General features: G+C 25.6%; 1 protein-coding gene across 2 annotated transcripts; it reads right to left on the bottom strand.

The window, feature by feature from the left end:
* Window positions 1-4,748: 4,748 nt before the first annotated feature.
* LOC145842356 (spermatogenesis-associated protein 13-like) lies at window positions 4,749-16,338 on the bottom strand. Of its 2 annotated transcripts, none has more exons than XM_082949782.1 (11): window positions 16,225-16,338; window positions 14,920-15,025; window positions 14,531-14,593; window positions 13,037-13,187; window positions 10,112-10,306; window positions 9,532-9,636; window positions 8,509-8,676; window positions 8,089-8,196; window positions 6,163-6,368; window positions 5,306-5,407; window positions 4,749-5,132 (listed from the first exon to the last, which is right to left on the bottom strand). In XM_082949782.1, the coding sequence occupies exons 1-11, from the start codon at window positions 16,307-16,309 to the stop codon at window positions 4,913-4,915; spliced, it is 1,509 nt and encodes a 502-aa protein (XP_082805908.1). In that variant the 5' UTR covers window positions 16,310-16,338; the 3' UTR covers window positions 4,749-4,912. The 2 variants fall into 2 exon arrangements, with proteins under 2 accessions (XP_082805908.1, XP_082805909.1); XM_082949783.1 differs by having other exon boundaries at window positions 8,527-8,676.
* Between the last annotated feature and the right edge of the window lie 3,797 nt (window positions 16,339-20,135).

Below are 20,135 nucleotides of genomic sequence, written 5' to 3'. Positions count from 1 at the left end.
ATTCGTTTTTGTTTCAAAGTGTTAAATATTAAAAATAGTAGATAAAAATAGCTGAAAAGTTGCTTATATTTTTGAACTTAATTATTATGATTGTAAATTAGTATTCAATTACTTGTTAACTGAAAAAAATAGAATTATAAATTTGTTTAAATAAAGGGTTCATCATGACGATTAGATCATCAGACCACAAGCCTTCGTTAGACTGGGACTGGTTTCGTCCTTTTAAGCTTACTCTCAGTCTACCGAAGGCTTGTGGTTGCATGATCAACCCTTTGTTAAACTTGAGCTTGTCTCAAGGCAAACGAAAGTCCAGGCCAGACATGTTAAAAAGCTCTGCTTTGTTTACTCGAGCGTGAAACTAGTAACTTAAAACAAACTAAATTTTATACGCTTCATTGCTGAATTACCATAGTAATAATTAGCATTTTAACAAGTCTGGTCCAGGCTTCTGCTCTGCAGACTTTCGCCGTTGTTTTTGTTTTTTGAAATAATTAAGGTACTTTATAACAACAAAGTAAAACTAAAGGTGTTACTTTTTAAGTTGTTAATTAATTTTCATTTATGATATATTTAAAACTCTAATTTATAATTTGAAATAAAGAATGTAAATTACCGAAAGATCAGGTTTTTAATTTGAAAAAGTTGTAATGTTAATTAACTTGGCTGTTTGCCCAAAACATAATAAACTAGAATAAAAAACATAAGTGTTAAATTCGGTAAAAATCTGTTTCGTTCCACAATGACATAAATTAAATATTTCGATGTTTAAAGCTTTTTTAGATTATTTGCGGTTTAAAGTTAATAAAGCCAAGTATCTGTAAAAAACTGAGTATAGAATTGTTTAAAAAAGTTTTAAAGCTGACTGCAAATTATATTGACCGACGTTAACAAAGTTGCAAGAAAGATAAACTAAGGTTCAACCCACAAGATATCGTTCGGTTTGATATATTTATTATTTATTATTTTTATAAGATTTTTATGTATAATTTTGGATAAAGTATTTATAAGTTTTGAGTTATATTTGATATTTAATTGATTCACTACATAAGTTATAGTATTTTAATTAGTTAGAAAATTTAATTTAGTTCGCACGTTGGTCGTATGTAAAAAATGTATTTAGGCTACTTCTTTTTAATTAAGCCCTATTTAGACTGCTAACTTATTTTTCTTAATAACTATTTTTTATTTTTCATAGTCTTATATTTTCTTTTATATTTACCTACTTTACAAAGTTTATAGTCTTATATTATTTTATTTTATGTATAGATTTTCATTAACACTTTTATATCTTTTTAAATAAATAACGTACAAAGTATTTTTTGATGATATAATATTTTTAATTGTTATTATAAGAGTTTTCATACAATCAGTAAATAAGTTGATTGGTACTTGAGCTATTATATAATTTAATTAGACTTTTAAATGTTCTGAGTTTTTTCTAATATTTATTAGCTATTAAATAGAACTTCAATATTTTTTCTCGCAAAAGCTATTAAAAGTTCAAAATTTTATATAACTTTGCCACAAAATTACTCGAGCATAAAACTTTAAAAATAACTACACAAACGTTTATAAAGTAGCTTTTTAAATTATGAATTCTGTCAGCTTTGCTTTGTAGCTTGAAATTAAAAAGACTTAACTTAAAACTTTTATTGACAACTTTTCTAAAATTTGAAAAATTTGAGTCTATTTTTTGTTTAATTAAACATTTCAAAATAATCTCGTTGTTCTCTATTCTTTAAAAATATTTTTACAGAATTAGATAATAAAAATATTAAGCTAAAACAAATTATAATTTAATTTTTGTTTATTCGTTTATTGGGTCGATGCTTGATCCCATAGAAAAAGTGGGACGTTTTGGATTTTTTTTAGTCCTCAAAACATATATCCAATAATACATTTAATTTCTTATTAACATTTTTCTAATATTCGTACTATTAATTTAAGTTCACTGTAGAATGTTTAAAAACGAGTAGTAGGAAATTAAATGAACTTTTCGAGAAATCTTGCGTGGACAAAATAAAAGCCAAAATGTCCCACTTTATCTATGGGTTCTAGACTAGAACTTCTAACACCCTCTAATAAACCCGAAAGATAAACACAATTTATTTAAGCTTTATCATTTAGCAACTAGTTGTATAAAAAAATTTCTTTAATAAGCAAGAACAAAAAAGTTGTTGTGTTTTAAAATTTTTAATTCAAAAAAAAATTATTCAAATTTTTTCTATATTTAGAATGGTTGTCGCAAACTTTTACTCGACGAAAAAAAAGTCTGTGTTGTAATTTTAAGTTTTGTAGAATTTATTAACAAACTTAGTAGCTTTTTTTTTATTTTATAAGAGCAATTTGAAAAACTAAAGTTCAATTACTAATTATATGTTTATTAAGCAGGAGTGAAAACCTGAAAAGGTTTAACAATAAAAAAAATTATTGTTTAAAGATATTTTACAACCTGATTTTGTTTTTTAATTTAACAGAATAGTTTATAAAGTAGCAGCGACTGTTTTATATTAATTTAATCAGAACACTAGTCCTGGACAAGACATTAAACTGAACCCGTGGTGTGTGACTCGGTAATCAAAAGGTTTTGTTGTACACCAGGTTCTTGGATCAAACTTTTTATAACTTGTTTTTGTCGTTCAAAAAATTCAAACTTTAGAACTAATAAAAAATGCTTATTATACATTCTATACAAGCAAAAAAACTTTAGAACTTTTTGTGTTTTTTTGCTGCTCAAACAAGCGTCAAAACTGTTAGTGTGACGTCATAGTAAATTGTTTCTATTTGTGTTTTAATAAAAAATTTTTAGTTTTATGATAAGTTAAAAAAAAAAAAATTGTATTTACATATTAGCGGCATAAAAGAGTTTATTTATTGTCCGATCATATAAAGATTTTATATGATCCACAAATTAGGATCCGGATCTAAACAATTTAAATCTTTAATTACACTCTGAGTATAATTACGTTATAATCTATAGTGTTCCATCTAACAACTAAATGAATTTGAATAAATAAATTATGGTTAAACAGTTTTTACAAAAATCAACTCTATAACAGTAAAGAGGTGTGCAAATACAATGATGCCAATTTTACCATAAAATATCTTACGCGGGCCGCACTTATTGAAATAGTCTTTGCAAGCTGCGTAATTTTGAAAAATCGTTTAGATAAAAAGAACTTTTATAGCAAAATTGTAACAATATTTTAATTATTTTGCTTATTTTATTACGTCACTTAAATTTAGTATATATTAACTTTTTTGTAAAAATAAAACTGCAAAAAAGTTTAAGAATGCCGGCCAGATACTTTTGTCTGATCCTAATAATAGCCGTTATAGGCCAAACGGAATGTCTCCAATGCTACGACTGCAAAGGAACATACGGCTTCGGAGCAAAGGATCAAAGCGCGTGCCAGAACAAGGTGCACTGCGGAACGGGTGCTTGCATCACTGACATAACAAAAGAGCCCTACATACCCTCGTGCGGTTCGCGCATAGAGTGCAAGAAGAAAGAAAACGCCAGAGAAGCCCACTGCTGCTACGATGACTTGTGCAACTCTTCACACAACACAAAGCCTGCTGTTTTCACTGCGGTTTTTGTTTTTGTGTACTCGCTGTATTCTTTGGTGGTACTCTAAAACTAGTGATTAAATAAAAGTACTGATGTTGTTTGCAACAAAAGTAATAAAACTTAAAACCTGAAAATTTTTGTGGTTTTACTCTTAATAATAGCTTATTATAGTCTGAAAAAAAACCTAAATACTTTTGAAAAATGAAGCAAAATTTTATAGTAGAGCTGTTAAAAAAAATTATACCTGTTAAAAACTCTATGCTGAAAAGCGTTTAAACAAACCTGATAGTTAAAAAACGAGTAGTTAATATTTCTCGTCAAATATAAAATTTCTTAACTTAAGAAGTTATACTTTCTTTAAGTTAAGACATTTACAACACTAGTTAAGATTTTTAAAATAAAAAATAAAAGACTTTGCGAAACGAACATATGTTTTAGTAAAATCGTATTTTTGCTTAGTAAAATAATAAATAGTTTTAAAAGTATACAATATATAAACTAAACCAACATTTAGTAAGCCAGTGATTCCTTAAAGACTTACTTTTTACTCCGTCAGTTTGATGCTCTACCTAACAAGACTAACCAATAGCGATAATAGATGTTTTTAAAAAACATCTTTGCAATCTATTGTGCAAATTTATTTATTGTTTCCTTCATCTGCTGTGCTTATTTTTTGAAAAGTTGAAGTCAATGGTCGAAACTAAGCAAAACTAAAAAAGTCACAGTATAACTTTTAGAGCATGAATATAATAAGGGGGTAATTAGAAAATAAAGTTGCTTATCTGAAATAAAAAGTAAGAAACATTTGAGCACTTGAGTTAAATTTAGTATGTAGTTTTTAGATTTTTGAAAACAAAATTTCAAAATATAGTTTTTATACTTCTATTAATAGTCTATAAAAACCAAATGTTTTTATTCTTTTACATTATACGAAATATTTGCTTAAATTACTTTGATTATACTTGCGAACAAAATTTATTATTTTATTTCTAGCAAGGTACAACCAACATTTTATTTTATAAATAAGCTAGAAACCATTCCCTTTCTCGTAATCTCTTTTGTTAGAATTACTAATTTTTACTGTTTAGTCAGAAACTATTGACTCTTTAATCTCAATACACCATGTGCTCAATTAACTTCTCATAAAAGTAAAGTAACTCGTGTAAAACATATTCAGAGGTACTAAAACATTTAGTTTTACAACGGAAGTTTATTTAACTGTTAAATTTAAATAAATCAATAGTTTATTACTGGCAGTCTTTTTTTACGAAAAAATAATATTTTTGACCAAAAACGATCGGGGAAAACGGAATTCATACTTGGAACTTTTATAAATTAAAATCATGTTCTAGCGCTGCTTCTCGTCCTGTCCCTCAGCCTCCTTCTGCTCTTCGACCTGAAAGTCCTCCTGAGGAACTTGGACGCCCTGCTGAACGATCCTCTCTCGTACATTTCCTCCTCCTTCTCCTCTTGATCGAACGTGGTCTGCTTGGGGTTGAGGAGGGCGCCGACTGCCGAGAACGCGATCGTCTCCATCGGCTTGTGCGCCTGCTCTCTGTTCCTGCAAGGGAATAATTTGTGAGATAGATTATTTTTTGCAGTGTTTTAAAGTTATTTTAAATCAAATTTCGGTGAAGCACACAGTGTGATATTAATTTTGAAAAATTGTTCAACGGCTTTTTCTAACGGAATAAGTTTGATACAATCTGCAAATTTTTATGATTAAACAACTACCTGTCAATGCACCTGAACTTCCACTGTAGGATGTCCAGCCAATCTCTCTTGTCACTCTCGCTGACTGCGTAGAAATAATAAATTCGGTCCGGCATCACTATGCTGTACATGGGAACGTTTTTATACAAGATAGACTGTTTTAAAACCTCTAGAAACTTGTTTTTTAAATAAAACAAATTTTTAAAGACTACAAAACACCTTTTATTTATTTTTTACAACTTGATTTAGTTTTTTGCTTAGTTTCTAATAATGTCGTACTTAAAAAAACATTTAAGCAAATTAGAAAGTTTCTACAAAATTTTATTACTAACGTTCACATTGTAACAGCATGCGCTGTTCTTTCTTCCTTTTTTCTCAAAAAACGCTTAAGTTGAGTAAAACGCGAGTTTCTGGGCAGTCTAGTTTTACCTTTGTACTGATAGTATATTGTTTCAAAAGATTGTGTTCGCCTCGTACTTCTTGTACGAAGGCGACTGTTTTTTATATTAACTTGTGAATTGCTGTAGCTTATTTGTATATTTTGTGGTCATGTTATCGCAGTTTATATTCATTTTAATACAGTTGTGTTTCTAGACTCTATTTCTTTACATACAATTAATTAAGCATTCTACCAATCTAGCTATTTAATAAAACTAAGCTTAAAAGATAGTCTAAGTTTAGTTCGCAATTCATTAAGTCGACTTAGCTAAATAACTTAGCTAAGTCATTTCTAAACATTTAAATAACATCACCGATAATATTTATAACGCGCACGGAGTCAGATAATAACCAGCATTGCGTAAATATAAGTACTAACATTATTTGGGATAGTTAAAACATCTACTTGAATTAAAATACAACTTAAAGCTAATAAGTACCTGAACGAGTAATTTCTTTTTGTTGTTTCATCGCAACACTTGTTTAGAGACAGATAATTAGTCAAATCGATGATGTGCAGGGCCCGTTTGCTGTCAGGTTCGGCAAAATAGGACAACCTGAAACCTCGCAATACCAACCACCTGATTGTCCAGGAGTTTTTAGCAAACTGACCCCTTTTTGTAAGAAATCCTTCCTTGCTCAAGTTCTGATTATAAAACAAATATTTCCAGGTTGGAAGCTATTATTTCACAATACATAAAAAAAATTTAACTGTTTACTCTTGTTTAAAATGTATAATAATACTTAAAGTATCTACTATAAACGTAATACTACTTTTCAAAAACAAGCAAAACAGATCTTATACAAAGCTTTTTAAATACTTTTTTACAAGTTTACCTATATATCAAGTATAATTGTAAGTTACTATAAATACAAGGGGCGTGTTTTGACTGGCTTTCTGTTTCCTGTGAACCCCCTGAAAAAAAGAAAATAAAAAAAAATTCTTAGAATATCACTAAAAACGTTGCTTATTGACTTTGTTTTGGTTATTTGACAAGCTTTGAATAATGAATGTTGAATTTATAACACTGAAAGATTATAAGTTTCCTTAACAAAAAATGCTCGTTTTTGCCCAGCTGAAGTAGATTTCAAATAAAATTTTAATTGTGACGTGATAATAAGTAAAAGTTTTAAAGTTGTTTTTTTTTCTGGGAAACTTTTTACTAAGATGCTCTTAGTTCCCGTTATAAATTGTTACTTTGTAAAATAATATTTCATTAAGTATTGTTTATCAACTTGTAAGAAATTTACTTAAAAAATGTCCATTATAATCACTAAAGTTTTATTTTACTTAGTTGATTGTATATAATAATGTTGTGTGAAGCTATAAAACCTTGAAAAGATCAATTCAGAGAGTTTTCAAAATCATCTTTAGACCTTTACACCACCTGACAATTTATTCTTTTATCATTTAATGGTATTTTAATATTTTTATTTAAGTTATTTTACTTTTGTATATCTGTTGGCCACAAAGTTGATTCTTGATTTTTTGAAATTTTCAACTCAGAGAGATTTCAAAACCATAATTAGAATCCCTGCACCATCAGGCAAACATTTAATTATAGTTTAATGATATCTTAATTTAATTGTATATGTTAAACATTTTTTTTAGTAAAAATTCAATTAACTTTTATTTAAGTTGTTTTGTTTTTGTATATGTTATGGTATATTTAGTAAAATTTAAAATTTATAGATTAAAATACTTGAAAAAAATATTTTTATTATAAATGATTATATAATTGTAAAGAGTTTAAAATTTAAAAGAAAAAATTGCAAGAACTCCATCTATAGTCTATACTAACATTTAAATCAAAATTGAAATTCTCTTTAAATATATTTGTTATAGTTTTAATTATTTTATAATATTGTTTCCTGATAAAAAGATTAATTTTTTATAAAGTAAGATATTTATGTCTGTAACAGTTGAAGAAATAAAATATTAAATTTTGATATACAAATTGTAAGTTCATAATTTTTTTCTGGTTCTTTTAGTTTTAATTTATCTAAATTTAATACAGTATAATAAATAAAAAAATATAATATTTTTCTATTATTACTTATATGTTTTTTTTATTTCTGAGCAGAAAAAAGCATTTTAAACACAGAGTTTTTCGGCTAAATTTTACGTAATATGCACAATGCGTACTTAACTGGCAGTGCATACTATGAAATGCGTACTTAAGCGTCAAATTAAGAACAAAAAGAATTGTGAAATCTCTTTAAAAAATGTCAAGACACGCCCCTGATAAAAACACACTGTGTTCTGTAAGCTATTTATAAAATAACTTCACGCAAAATACAAGATAAAAAGTTTTATAATTTTGCGTAAATATTTATTTTTAACAAAACATATAAATTTAACTCACTCCCGACCGTTCCCAGTTATCAAATGTGTTTTCCATATCTCTTACTCCCTGCACTAGTATTGCTTTCTTTTGTGTTTCATTAACATTAGACGTTATTGTTTCCATCACCTTTTTGTGTTTTATGTTTTAAACAACAATAGTTATTAGGTGATATAGTTGAATCTATTATAGTTTCAAAGAATATTTGTTTAACTTCAAATTTAGTATTTTTTACGTTTTAATTGGTATGATTTTTTTTAGCTAGTTTCAAATGTTTAAAGCTACTTAAAAGTTATTTTAAAGCTGTGAGTTAAACTTAAAAACCTTGAAAACATGAACTTTAATTTTAGAATTGATGTTGCTTTTAAATAATAATATTAATTATTATAGTAATGCTAAAAATATTTTCGTGTAACTTTAGATCCAAAACTTTCAATTTACATATTTAGCCTCATTAACGTCGTTATAGTCCTTGTGGGTGGTGGGAGTTCTTTTCATGAGCTCTCTGAGCAAGAGTGGAAATTTACAAAGTCTCTGTACGGGAGCAATGATAAATCCTTCCAATTTACTTAATCTTCTCTTCTCTGTGGCAGTCTCACTTTTCCACTTCTGTTGTTTTTAAACAGTCGCAGGAGAATACAATTAATATGTTAAATAATAAATAATTATATTCATGTGAACGTTTAATTAAAAGTTTCTGTCAATAAGTTGCAAAGTATTTTAAACTCAACTGATGTAGAAAGATTAATATCAAAAAGAAACTCAAAAAGTTGATAAAAAAAATCGTAAATCTTTGGATTTTTAAAACTAATTAAAAAAAAAATTAAATGTCATTTAATTTTTTAAATAAAATAAAAAGGCTTAAAACAATAAATATTCATTTAAGCTTGTGTTTAAGTACTCAGTATAAGTATTAAAGGGTTAAAGACTTTATATCAAACTTTATAAATTAAAAAAATCTGATAAAGCAGTACTTAAAAGAAATATAAAAAATAAAAAATAGTTTTGCAAACTTTTTTTAATTATATTAAAAATTACTTTTAATTGTTACTTTTTTTACATAAACTAAATATATTAAAAATAAGATTTTTAATTTTAAGTGCCTTAAAAAAGAATTTAGTTTAAGTTAAACTTCGAACTTATTGAAATAGAAACCATTTAAATACGAAATAATATAAAAAATTCATTTCTCAATCAACTAAAATAACTAAGTTGTAATAAAATAGATAAGATAAACTTTTACAATGAAATATAACAATTTATTATAGCTATCATGTATTTACTACCAAATTTTAAAAACACATAGTTAATTATTAAAAATTTTTAATCACATATAGTTTACTTTATTATATACTTCTATATAAAGTAGAGACATTAAAAAGGTGCGCATTATAAACCAGGCAAAAGTGCGTACCTTATCGATGTCCCAAACGTATTTGTTAATAAATGCTAAAAAGTCCTAACGTTAAGAAGATCTTCGAGTTTCGGATCTTTTTCAAGCTCGTAAGATATCTTTTTTGCTGTTGTAAAATTGCTGCAGTACTTTTCATAACACGTGAAGTTTTCTTTCTGATTATTTTTTGTTGTAAGGTACCCATATTAATATTGATTAGGTGTAAAACATATAGAAATTTTACTACTGTTAACAATATTAACGAAATCATCTTTACTATTCAAAATAAAAGTATTTAGTTGTTTGTTATCAATTTTTAAGATGAAAAAGATTTTACCTGTGAGTATCACAGTATTTTCATATAAAATTACTAAACACGTAAACTTCTATTTTAGTTAAAAACAAGTTAATACGAAAATACATAAATTATCTACCTTCTCGTTTAGTTATTTTTACACATTTAAGAAAAGAAGCAAAATAAAGTTTTCAAAAGTTTAAGTTGTTTGAATAAACCAAAGCTACAAAATGTTAAAAACATAAGTTCAAGTTTTTTGTAATCCAATTAAAACCAAACTCGGCTTAAACTTTATGTTGGGTAAAATGTAGTGTAAATATGCAAACTGATCAAAATACTTTTTGTCAGCTACTCACGTGATTTAGAAACACGTGACCAACAGTGTTGGTGTGGTACGGATACGGGTTGGTGACCTGCCTCAGGTCGTACAAAAAATTCTGATGGGCCCTGTGAACTTCGACGATGTTGCCTAGAAACTGCTGGATGTTTGAGTCGGTGCACACCGGGCTTATTCCGTTTTCAGCCACATTAGTTAGATCTTCGCGCATTTTCTTTAAAATGATTTCTTTTTTAAGGATAAAATATACAAATAGTTGTTATCTAACCAAAAGAGTAACTATAAATTCTAAAGCTAGAAGTTTATGGGGGAACGGGTCTAAATTGCGCGAAGACAAAAGTGCACGAGGTTACTAAATTGCACGCGGGGACTAAATTGCACGAGAACAAAATTGCACGAGTGTACAAAATTGCACGAAGATACTTTTGCACGAAGACTAATTTGCACGCGGGCACAAAATTGCACGAGGGGACAAAATTGCACTAAGACTATTTTGCACGGAAGGTCAATTTTGCACGAGTTACAATTTTGCACGGAAGGTCAATTTTGCACGACAGACAGTTTTGCACGGAGGGTCAATTTTGCACAAAAAATATAATAAAACCTTTATGTTTTATAAAAAAATAATAATAAGCATGTGCTAGTGTAGTTCATTCTAATTTAACCAGGTTTAAATTAATTTTAAATAATTTATTAAATATGTATAATTTTTTTTTTAAATGAAACTAAATTAATGTGTTTAAAAAATATTATAAATTAAAATTTTATTTTAATAAAAATAAAACTAGAATTTTATCATACTTAAAATAATCCTTATTTAAAAATAGACATGTATTGATGTAAACATAAATTATATTATAATTATACTAAATTTAAATATGAAATAAAACAAGATTAAAAAAAAATAAAATAAATAAAATTTTACATGGGTAGGTGTTAAAATTGCGCGAGTGTACAAAATTGCACGAGGGGACAAAATTGCACGAAGATACTTTTGTACAGAAAAAACGAGCATGCGAAATAGTGAAACAATTAAATAAATTTAGAAAAGAGAAAATCCGTCTTTTGAAATTTTTATTGTGCATTGTACAAAAAGTTCTGTTACGGCTTTGTAATTCCATAAACTATACTTAAAATTGTACTTTTTTGTTTTATATAAAAGTTTTAAACCTAATTTATATATCATTATTTTATATTTTTCTAAATTTTATCTTAATTGCATCAGTATTTGCACGCGTTTTAGTCTAATTAGCTCTTAAGTTTCTCCTGCTCTGTATTTTCTCTTTATCTAACCAAGACTTGCGAAAAAGCACTGTCAGAAGCAATTTTATTTTTACATTTTTAGAAGAAAAAGGAAATATAAGCTTTTGACTTAAATGAAACAAACAAAATAATACAACAGCTACAATTAATTAATTTCTATTTTTAACAAAAAATAATAGTTTAAACAAAACTCTTTTTTTGGTAATTATATTTTAATAACGGTTAGAATCTAATTTTATAATCTAGTTTTTATTTTTATTTATACAAATTTTTTTGATAGATTTTTGTTTATTATTTAAATAGTTCATTTTGAGTTTTATATTTATTATTTATTCATTTAAATTTATTTGGACTTTTATTTAATGTATTTATCATTTAATTTTTAATTTTTGTAAATCTTAAATATTTTTTGATTTTAAATAACTTATTTATTATTAAGTTAGTTGATTTTTTATATTCTAACTTTTTTTATTATTTAAAAGAATCTAATTAACATTTAATTTTTTTTTACTTGAAAATATTTTTTTTTAACTTAAAAGTACTATATATATTTTTTTATTTACTTAAATCTTTCACTATTTTATTTTTTATTTTTTACTTAATATTTTTTTCTCAATTTTTCGTTATTTAGTTATTAAATTTTATAATTCAGATTTTTTTATTTTTTTGAATAATATGTAATTTTGTTTCGTATTTTTTATTATTAAATTATAAAATTTTTAATTTTGTTTTTTTTATTTTTTTTTATTTTTCGTTATTTAGTTATTAAATTTAATAATTCAGATTTTTTTTTGAATATTATATAGTTTTGTTTAGTATTTTTTATTATTAACTTATAAATTTTTTAATTCTCATTTTTTATTTTTTAAATAATATTAAAAAATTTCGTGCAAAAGAGTCTTCTCGTGCAATTTTGTCCCCTCGTGCAAAAATGTCTACGCGCAATTTTGACCCGTCCCTGGGAAGGAAACAAAACCCGTGCAAAATTGTCCCTACGTGCTAAGTTGTCACTCGTGCAAAAATGACCCTTCGTGCAAAAGTGTCTGCGTGCAAAATTGTCTGCTCGTGCAAAAATATAGCCTCGTGCAAAAGTGTCTTCGTGCAAAAGTGAGCCTTCGTGCAATTTTGTCTGCGTGCAATTTTATCTTCGTGAAATTTTGTGCTCTCGTGCAAATTAGTCTTCGTGCAAAAGTATCATCGTGCAATTTTGTGTTTTCGTGCAATTTTGTCCCCTCGTGCAATTTTGTACGCTCGCGCAATTTAGACACCTACCCAGTTTATGGATACTTCAAAGTTACTTGCTATTTCAGTCAGTGATCTTATGTAAACCATGTGGTATACTCTAAAATAATATTAAAGTATAGTAATATACGTAACAGATAAAATAATTTATTAGTTTCACTATTTTAAGTAAAATCTCAATTATTTTTCAATCATAATCATAAAATTTTTATTTAATGAAGTTATTTTTTTAAAACTGTGTGTCAAAACTTAATCGTATTCAAACGCTGTTGTTAACGCTGCAAAATTTTACGAAGGATCACTTTTGCACGGAAAATCAAAAGTAACGAAATAAAAAACTGACACTCGGTGCAAAAGTGACGTTTCGTGCATTTTCATTTCGTCCTCACTCTAAACAATACACTATTAACTCGATCGAATTTGTTACTAACAAACTCACATTGACCATGTATCCGAGTAACTGAACGTAATCTTCTTCAGTGTTGACTATCTCCCTGAGTACCAACATCCTCAACCTCTGCTCGTTGGTCATGCTCGTGCTCGATCTCTTGATCGGCGATGTGCTCTTCACTCCTCGCTTTCTTTGCGTCCTTTTTCATACATTTACTACTTTAAATTTAAAAGAAGAAAGAACACAAGTAATAAATCTTATTGATTTGACAGCTTTCGCACGTTTTAAGTTTTAAATTAGCAATCTTATTATTTTGTTTATAGTATGTTTAATAGTTTTCAGTAATCCTACTTTATGTTTTATATAAAATTACAACTAAGTTTCAAAAATCGATAATTCAAAAAATGTTAAAAGGTTTTCACAGTAAATTACTGAGTAAATTTTGTGTAAATTGCTATGTAATTTTTAGTATTAGAACTAAAACTTTTGTAGTTTAAATTATTAATAATGTACTAAAAACAAATTGATTGCTACCAGTTGATCTTTTCTATGCAAGTTAAGATATGCCTACCTTAGAAACTTTGTCACTAGTCATCTAAATATCTATGAAGAGTAATATAACTTATTTGTCATTACTATAATATGTTATTTTTTAGAGTATTTTTTAGAGGGTTATCTTTTGATATACATTTCTTGTACAGAAAACAAAATGAAATAACAAAACATCTAACAATTACTTTTCTTAATTACAAAACCAATGCCAATACCAATTACAAGACCATTTAGTAATGCCAAAAATTAATAACTTTTGTTTAAATAATAATACAAATGCGAAAAAGCTATTTTACTTATTAGAAGGTTTAAGAGGGAAAAAATTCCCATCTTATCAAATATTAGTAAGATTGTAAATAGTGAGTTTAATTACAGTTAAAAAATATATATACAAATGTGCTGCTTTGTAGTAAAGGAATTTTTTTGACGAAAATTCTAAGATCGAAATAAACTAGTCCATACATATTCATCATAACATTAAAGTTAACGAAACTTAGAATTAAAAAACAAAAAGTATTAGCTTTAAGATTATAAGGACTTTTTATTGTTAAAAAAAAATTTATATACATGTTTTTTCTACTAAAATCTAAGACAGAATTGAAATTTTTACTATTTTATACTTGTATTTTTAACGATAAATAAAATTTGTAGTAATTAATTAAATCTATTGAGTTTTGTTTAGGTTGAAAAAAATACTTATTTAAGTTACAACCGTTAGACATATGAATCATTTTAAGCCACGTAATTTTGTTATGTTTATGATAAGTAAAACTAAAGGCAATTATCATTCATTGTAAACTTGATTTTTTTATAGTTATTATTGTAAAAACTATCGAAAATTTTTATAAATAATTTTTTTTTTTTTTAATTTTTAAATCAAATGTTTTGAGTAGCAACTACTACTTTTACATACTAAAACTTTTATAAACTTTATGTACAAAACAGTTAAAGTTTGTTTTTTGTCAGGAATTACCTACAAATAAAACTTACATTCTTCTAAAAAGTTTCCCTCCAAAGTTTTTGGTTGTAGGTGATTTTTCTGATGTTTCACTTCTAAATAAATTAAGTTACATGATTGCATATAGAAATTACGAGGACAAATTACAATTAAATTAATACAACTTATTTTAAATGATAACATTTTTATAACAAACTCTTTTTTGTAGTTGTTCTAAAAATTATTGTTTACGTTTTTTATTTCTGATTTTACAAATCTAAATTTAGCTGCACATACACTAGTGAATAATTACAAGTTTAACTTGCAAAAATATTATGCAAACCCGGTAAGTATATTTTGATTGAATATTTTAAATTAGAAAAAAGCTATAAAACGTCAACAAATGTGAAGTAATTTCTCCCATAATTGTACAAGCTATTACTTTTTACTTCTTCTTCTGAACATTTTTCCGGTTAGTTTTGCGGAGGAGGAGGCTTCCGAAACAGGAGTGAGTAATTTTGAGGAGTTTGGAGTGAGAAAGTTCCCATCTGCAAACCAGTAAAATGAGTTAGAAAGTTTACATTTAGTGCTACAGCATAGTACAAAATAAAATAAATAAAAAATGACAAAGGGTTTTCGATCAAAACTTTGTTACTAATTTTATAAGATCGTGATCACTTAAAACAGGTACAAAAGCTTAAACAAGATTGCTAAAATTTATACTTGTTTTCAATGTTTGAAAAAAATAATGTAATGATTATGAAATAGTTTTCAGCATAATATGTTTGCTTTTAAAATTGGTATAAAAAAAAAAAAAAAAATAATTCTTTTTTTGAAGTTTTGAAAACTACTCGTAATGATAGAATTTTGCATGTAAGATCTAACTTTCATTACATAGCTTCATTATAACCGATGAAATTAAATACCATACTTTTAAAGATTCAAATGTCGACAAACATATAAAAACATTTAAAATACTTCATCAAAATACAACAAAATTAAGCATAGATAGTTTTTTTTTTTTAAATGCTTGAAAATTTAAACAGTTATAAGAGTTTTATTAAAAAGTATGGACTCAAACAAATGAAGTCAACTAAAATTTTTCAACTTATTTGCGGTAGCAAAGTTTTACAAAACTTTACCAACCTTTTTAAAATATTGGCAGAAAAAAATTCACGATTGATTTTAAAAAATCTAAGTTCTAAACTGATAGCAGCTAAATTAAATCGCTTGTTTATTGCAGTTCTAAACACTAAAGCAAATAAATTTAAGAAATTAAAATAAGTGTTAGTAAAACAGTGATAAAGTACTAGGAAATTTAAGTGAACTTGGTTATTAGTCATTATGCGTATGAAGTCGTAGAAATTACCAACTTACTAAGTACTACTTCTAAATCAAAATATATAGATATATCTATTCTAACTCAAGTTTAAGAAATAAATACTTAAAATCGTTTTTAAAACTCAACTCTCCTTGTAGTTCCTTATAGTTAAAATATTATTTTAATCTGTAAAGCAAGGAACTACTAGGAAAGCTGAGTTATAAAAACTGCTTTGGAACAACTGTTTTTCAAAGCACTTTACAATTTGAATAAAGTTTTTTAAATTTTTCAATCAACATATCTTTTTACATATCAAAAATTTAATAAAGTTGGAAAGTATTTTTTAATAAAAGCTGTTTTTGATTTTGACTTGGAAGTAGTTGGTAGATTTGAAAGCTCTATGCAAACTTTAGTTAAATAATATACCTTCACTTTCTGGAGGTTTGAGTTCGAAACTTTTCAAATTCTTTTGATTATTAGTTGATGTGGTATGAAGCTTTGTTGTTTCCATTCAACTATTTTCGATTATTAAAACATTCTATTGAATTAATTGAGTTGATAGATTATTTTTTTAAAGTTATGTGAAATGTCTATTTTTTCAAATTTAAAGAAGCTAAAGTTAAGCATTTACTTGTGCAAACAATGGTATTATATGTAAGTATTTTGGTTTGTAATTAGATAAAATTATACTAACTTTAACCTGGGTAAATTTTAAGAAAATGAATATTTTTTTTTACAAAAAGGTTTTATATAGAAAATTATAATTTATTAAGAATAAACAAAAAAAACTAAAAAATTATTAAGTTTTTGTTCAAAAACACAATGAAGAAAGCCACACCTTTTAAATAAATAGTTTACATTCTTTTTACTAACAACTGAAAACACAATTATACTAATGTTTAAATCTACATGTTTAAAAACTTTATATTGAATTTTTTTACTAGAATAAGCCAATTTATTTTGTTACTAAACTAAAACTTGTATAACAAAACATGTGCAAACAGTAGTATGATTAAGCAAATAGTAAGCATTTTTATTTTTTCGTTATCTCTCTTGTAAGTATGCGTAAAAAGCGCTTTGTTATTAAACTTTCTTTTATCGCTTGTCAAACTATAGCGTTTGTTTGTAGCTTAACAATTGAGGTTAACACAAACTTATTAAAAAAAAAATCTAAAAATAATATAATAAAAAAGTTAAAAGTCATTTGTTTTCAGTTTGGATGTAAATTAATAACGTTTCTTTAAATAAAATAGGTTGTTCTATAAAAGAAGCAAAAGACCCAAAATTGGTTTTTTATCAACTACTTAAATTATATTTATTAAAACATGTTTAGTTTATGTTTTAACTTTTTGTTTTTGCTATTATTGATATAGAATGACTTTGTTTGCATATTTATCAGATTATGTATGGTATCTCTTAATGTTACTTATAGTTTCGTGAAAGTTTAACCACTTTTTTTCTAAATACAAAATCATAAAATAAACTAAATTGAAAATAAAACTGTAAAAACTTACAATTAAGCCTTAACTATTAAACAAAGGTTATTATCTTTTTTATTATAAGTAAACGTAGAGTTCAAATTTTTGTATAAACAGTTTTACCCAAACAAAAACATTGACATTAGTTATTACTTTTTAAGTCGTAAATATGCATTAATTTTAGTTTAAAGCTAAATGACTCCAAATTTTATCGATTCTGTTCTATAAAAGCTTTATAGAGTTCAAGAAATTTTACATCTGGTTAAAACGAACGTCTGACAAATATTTTAAGATTAATTTCATCAAAATATCATTTTTATTTTTTAGGCTTAAGTGGTTTAAAGTTAAATTTTAAACGTTAAAGATTAAAGATGTTTGCTTTACTTTGAAAATGGTAAAAAAAAGTGAACTCTAAAGTGTATTTATGTAAATATGTACAAATCTAAAATATAATATTTTAATTATATATATATATATGGTAATCTAAAATATTTTGCAACGTTTAACTTAGTTGTAAATTTTCAAACTTCATACATGAGTTTATACGTGTTATGACAGAAATGAAATTTTTAAATTGAATCAAAATTTACATCATTGTTTTAAATATTGTTTGACTTAAAACTATTTTTATAGTTTACTTGTAAATGCACATAGAAAAAAATGCGACTAATATCTAAAAACTACAATGAAAGTTTTTGAGATAGGTGACACAAAGAGGTCAATATAAATTTTGGTGCTTATAAGTTTAAAAGTACTTGTTTATAAATTAGACGTATAATACAATAAAAAAATAACTTTATTTTTTAAAACAAAAACTTTTTTCAACACATCTGGTTTTAGTTGGTTAATTTTTGTTTTAGTTTTACTTTAAAATCTTTAAAAACTTTATTTTTCACTTTAGTCGATAATAAAACTGTCTTTGAATTAACATATCTGAAAAGCAAAAATAACAGACACATTAGCTTTCATTAATTTATACAACTCGTTTAAAATATACAAAATTCTTGTCGTAAAAAAAGTATAATAAACTAAAAGAAGGAAATTTTTACAAACTGCTTATATCTTATTGCTATATTTAAATTTAAACTAATATTTAGAAGTAGATGCAAAATAAAACAATATTCATCTTTAGGAAGTTTAGGAAATGTAAACAAACTTTAAATTAAACTGTTTTGAAATTAGTATAATTTTAATTGTAGAATGTTAAATAGAACTCCAATACAAATAAATTGACCCTCTGTAAAGCTATATAACAATAAATAATTACTATACTACTTTTGTTTATACTAAAATGCAAAACTGAGTTTATGCTTACATATGTACAGATACATGCCCAATGCCTATACTTAAGTATCTGACCACATAAAAGATTTTTTTTGTTTAATCAGGAAAAATATATTGTAACGAAGTGTTATACATGTTTTATCTTTTTCAACCAATGTTGTTAGATTTTATAGAAAAAAAGATTTTATAGAAAATATTTTCACATAATTTTGGTTTATTTTGAAACATAAGCCTTACGTAAGCTTGAAAAATTAATACTTTTCACTAAAATTTAAGCGAACATAAGTATTAATTAATTAACTAAATTAAGTTAACTTAGTTTCGTTTCTAAAAATATTTCTTTAATGATCTATAACACAAGTAATAAATTTTATTATGCACAGACATCACTAAAGGCCAAGTATGTAAAATTAGTTTTAATTTGAAGAATAATAGTCTAGCTAGTAACATAATAAGTAGTAAAACCATTTACATCAAAAACTCTTTTTTAAGTAACTCAAGTTTTTTAATAATTTTTAAATATCGTGTCAAAAAACCAGTGTTTCTTTTTATAACTGTTTGCTTTTTTTAACATTTTTTAATTTGAATTTTCAAAAGCTTCAGAATCATTTGAATGAAAAGTAAACAAATGTATCGAATAGGTACGTTAAACAGAAAACTTTAGTAGATTTTTCATGAAATATTGTTTTCTAAACGTATTTCTGAAAATTTGTTGTGAAACAAGTATTTTAGATACAGTTTGCCTATGAAATTCGTTTTACAAATCTATTATATCTACACTTTTGCACGAGTTGACATTTTTACACGAGAGGACGCTTTTGCACGATGGGACACTTTTGCACGGCGACTATTTTGCACGAGCGTCACTTTAGCACGAGGGGACCCTTTTGCACGGCGTTTATTTTGCACGTAGGGTCATTTTTGCACACGTTTAATTTTTTTTTTGTTTTTTATAGTTTAGTTTTTATATTTTTTTTTATTTTCCTGTTTTTTACTTGATTAATAGTTTTTATTGGGTATATATATATTTTTTTCTATCACTGTTACCCCTAACCCTTACCCTCGGTCGGTAACTTTTTTTTTCGTTTTTGTTTTTTTATTATTTTACGTTATTTAATTTTGTTCTATTTTTTTATTCTTATTTTATTTTGTAATTTTTTCTTTTATTTATTACTATCACTGTAACCACTAACCTTTACCCTAGGTCGGTAACTTTTTCTTTTCTTATTAATTAATCTTTTTATATTTTCTTTCATTTTATTTGCAATTTGATAGTATACCAATTTCAAACGTGTATACAGCTTGTGTTAGGTTATGGTAAAAATTAACAGCTAAAGTTGTTTATTAAAAAAAAAGTTTTTACCAAATTTGCTCATTAAATTTTCATCAACATTACTGCTAACACTTAAGTGTTACTTACATACACCAAATTTATTTATTTTGTAAGTGTAAATGTAGTACCAATCCGAATATCAACTTAATACTAACTTAATATAAATAGATGTCGACTTAATATAAAGTGTTTATTAAGAACATACACGTGTTATTATTTTTTTTTATGGTTTTTTAATCTGT

This window comes from Thalia democratica, chromosome 8, assembly GCF_965202585.1.
Source record: "Thalia democratica chromosome 8, ktThaDemo2.hap1.1, whole genome shotgun sequence".
Classification (NCBI taxonomy): Eukaryota; Metazoa; Chordata; class Thaliacea; order Salpida; family Salpidae; genus Thalia; species Thalia democratica.
Note: the sequence above shows the minus strand (reverse complement) of the source record. Positions and strands in the feature narration are given on the sequence as shown.

Coding starts and splice junctions, on each gene's coding strand:
- LOC145842356 (XM_082949782.1), bottom strand. CDS start 16,309: ATGGAAACAACAAAGCTTCATACCACATCAACTAATAATCAAAAGAAT. Junction 9,637..10,111: donor GTCACGTGTTTCTAAATCAC/GTGAGTAGCTGA, acceptor AAAAATAATCAG/AAAGAAAACTTCACGTGTTA. Junction 8,197..8,508: donor ACGTTAATGAGGCTAAATAT/GTAAATTGAAAG, acceptor AAACACAAAAAG/GTGATGGAAACAATAACGTC.